Source organism: Mandrillus leucophaeus, unplaced genomic scaffold (genome assembly GCF_000951045.1).
Source record: "Mandrillus leucophaeus isolate KB7577 unplaced genomic scaffold, Mleu.le_1.0 Scaffold54, whole genome shotgun sequence".
Taxonomy (NCBI): domain Eukaryota; kingdom Metazoa; phylum Chordata; class Mammalia; order Primates; family Cercopithecidae; genus Mandrillus; species Mandrillus leucophaeus.
In genome coordinates this window covers 621,472-622,487 of record NW_012105808.1, presented here as the reverse complement: position 1 = coordinate 622,487, position 1,016 = coordinate 621,472, and the positions used below count along the sequence as shown (strand labels likewise).

The window sequence follows — 1,016 nt, the reverse complement described above, 5'->3', positions numbered from 1 at the left end:
CGCTCTGGGCAGGCCGAGGGCAGCAGCCGCAGCTCCACGTCCTGCTGCACGTAATGCTCGTGCAAGGCCAGCGCGCTGAGGCTCGAGGCGCACGAGAAGTTCTCATCCGGCTTCTCCACGGTGAAGCGCACGCTGCCTGCGTCCAGCTCAGACGGCAGCCGGCAGCGCTCTCGGCAGTCGGCGATGTCCAGGAAGCGCTTCACGTAGCTCTCCCACTGCAGGCTGAACTGGCTGGCCTCGGGGGGACCCTGCGGCGCAGGCGCTAGTGGCGGCGTCTTGCTCCGGCTTGGAGGCATGGTCTGCCCGGGGCTGTCGGGCAGTTCGCTAGGACTGATGGTGCCGCTGCCCTGCCCGCTGCAAGGGTCACTGGGGATGGAGCTGGCAATGGACGGGCTCTCGAAGCTACCCAGCGAGCTCACAGAGCTGCAGCGGCTCAGCACCAGCGGTGTCTCCTGCACGTAGTTCTCTGAGGAGCTGGACGGCGTGGCGTCCTCCACCCCCAGGCCCCGGCCTCGGTTGCGCCGGGGAGCCGGAATGGCTACGGGCAGCGAGGTGGCTCCGGGTGCCCGCCACACGCTGTCCAGCTCAGCCTCGCCGGGGCCTGCCTCCTCCAGCCCCTCCAGAGAGGAGTCAGTGTCATCCAGGTCACCGCCCTCGCTGGGGCCTGGGCGGCCGGCAGAGGACAGTGAGGAAAGGGAGCTGCATCGGGACAACGAGAGCGGTCCCTCCTGCGCCACCAGCTTCTGCAGTGCCTTGCTGGCGACGGACAGCGGGGCGGCTGCTAGCTTCTCAGGAACTTTGCTCAGGTGGTCTGCCGGCAGCCAGGCCTGCTTCCGGGCCCCTGGAGAGGTTCCAGGCCCCGCGAGGGGCTCCGTACCCGCCCTTGAGGCACCCTCCAGCAGTGGCACGTGCTGGTAGGTAGGTGACAGCTTGATGGTACGCACGCGGGCGTCGGCGGATGTGGCTTCACGGGCAGGCGGCTCGGCCTGGCTGCCCGGCAGGTCAAGGTCAAGCCG

General features: G+C 69.2%; 1 protein-coding gene across 1 annotated transcript in view; it reads right to left on the bottom strand.

The window, feature by feature from the left end:
* The window catches only part of APC2 (adenomatosis polyposis coli 2), a 26,360-nt gene that overhangs the window by 3,782 nt on the left and 21,562 nt on the right, over positions 1-1,016 (bottom strand). The window contains exon 16 of the mRNA XM_011997467.1: positions 9-1,013. Coding sequence (XP_011852857.1) covers positions 9-1,013 — 1,005 coding nt within the window. The remainder of the gene's footprint in view (positions 1-8; positions 1,014-1,016) is intronic.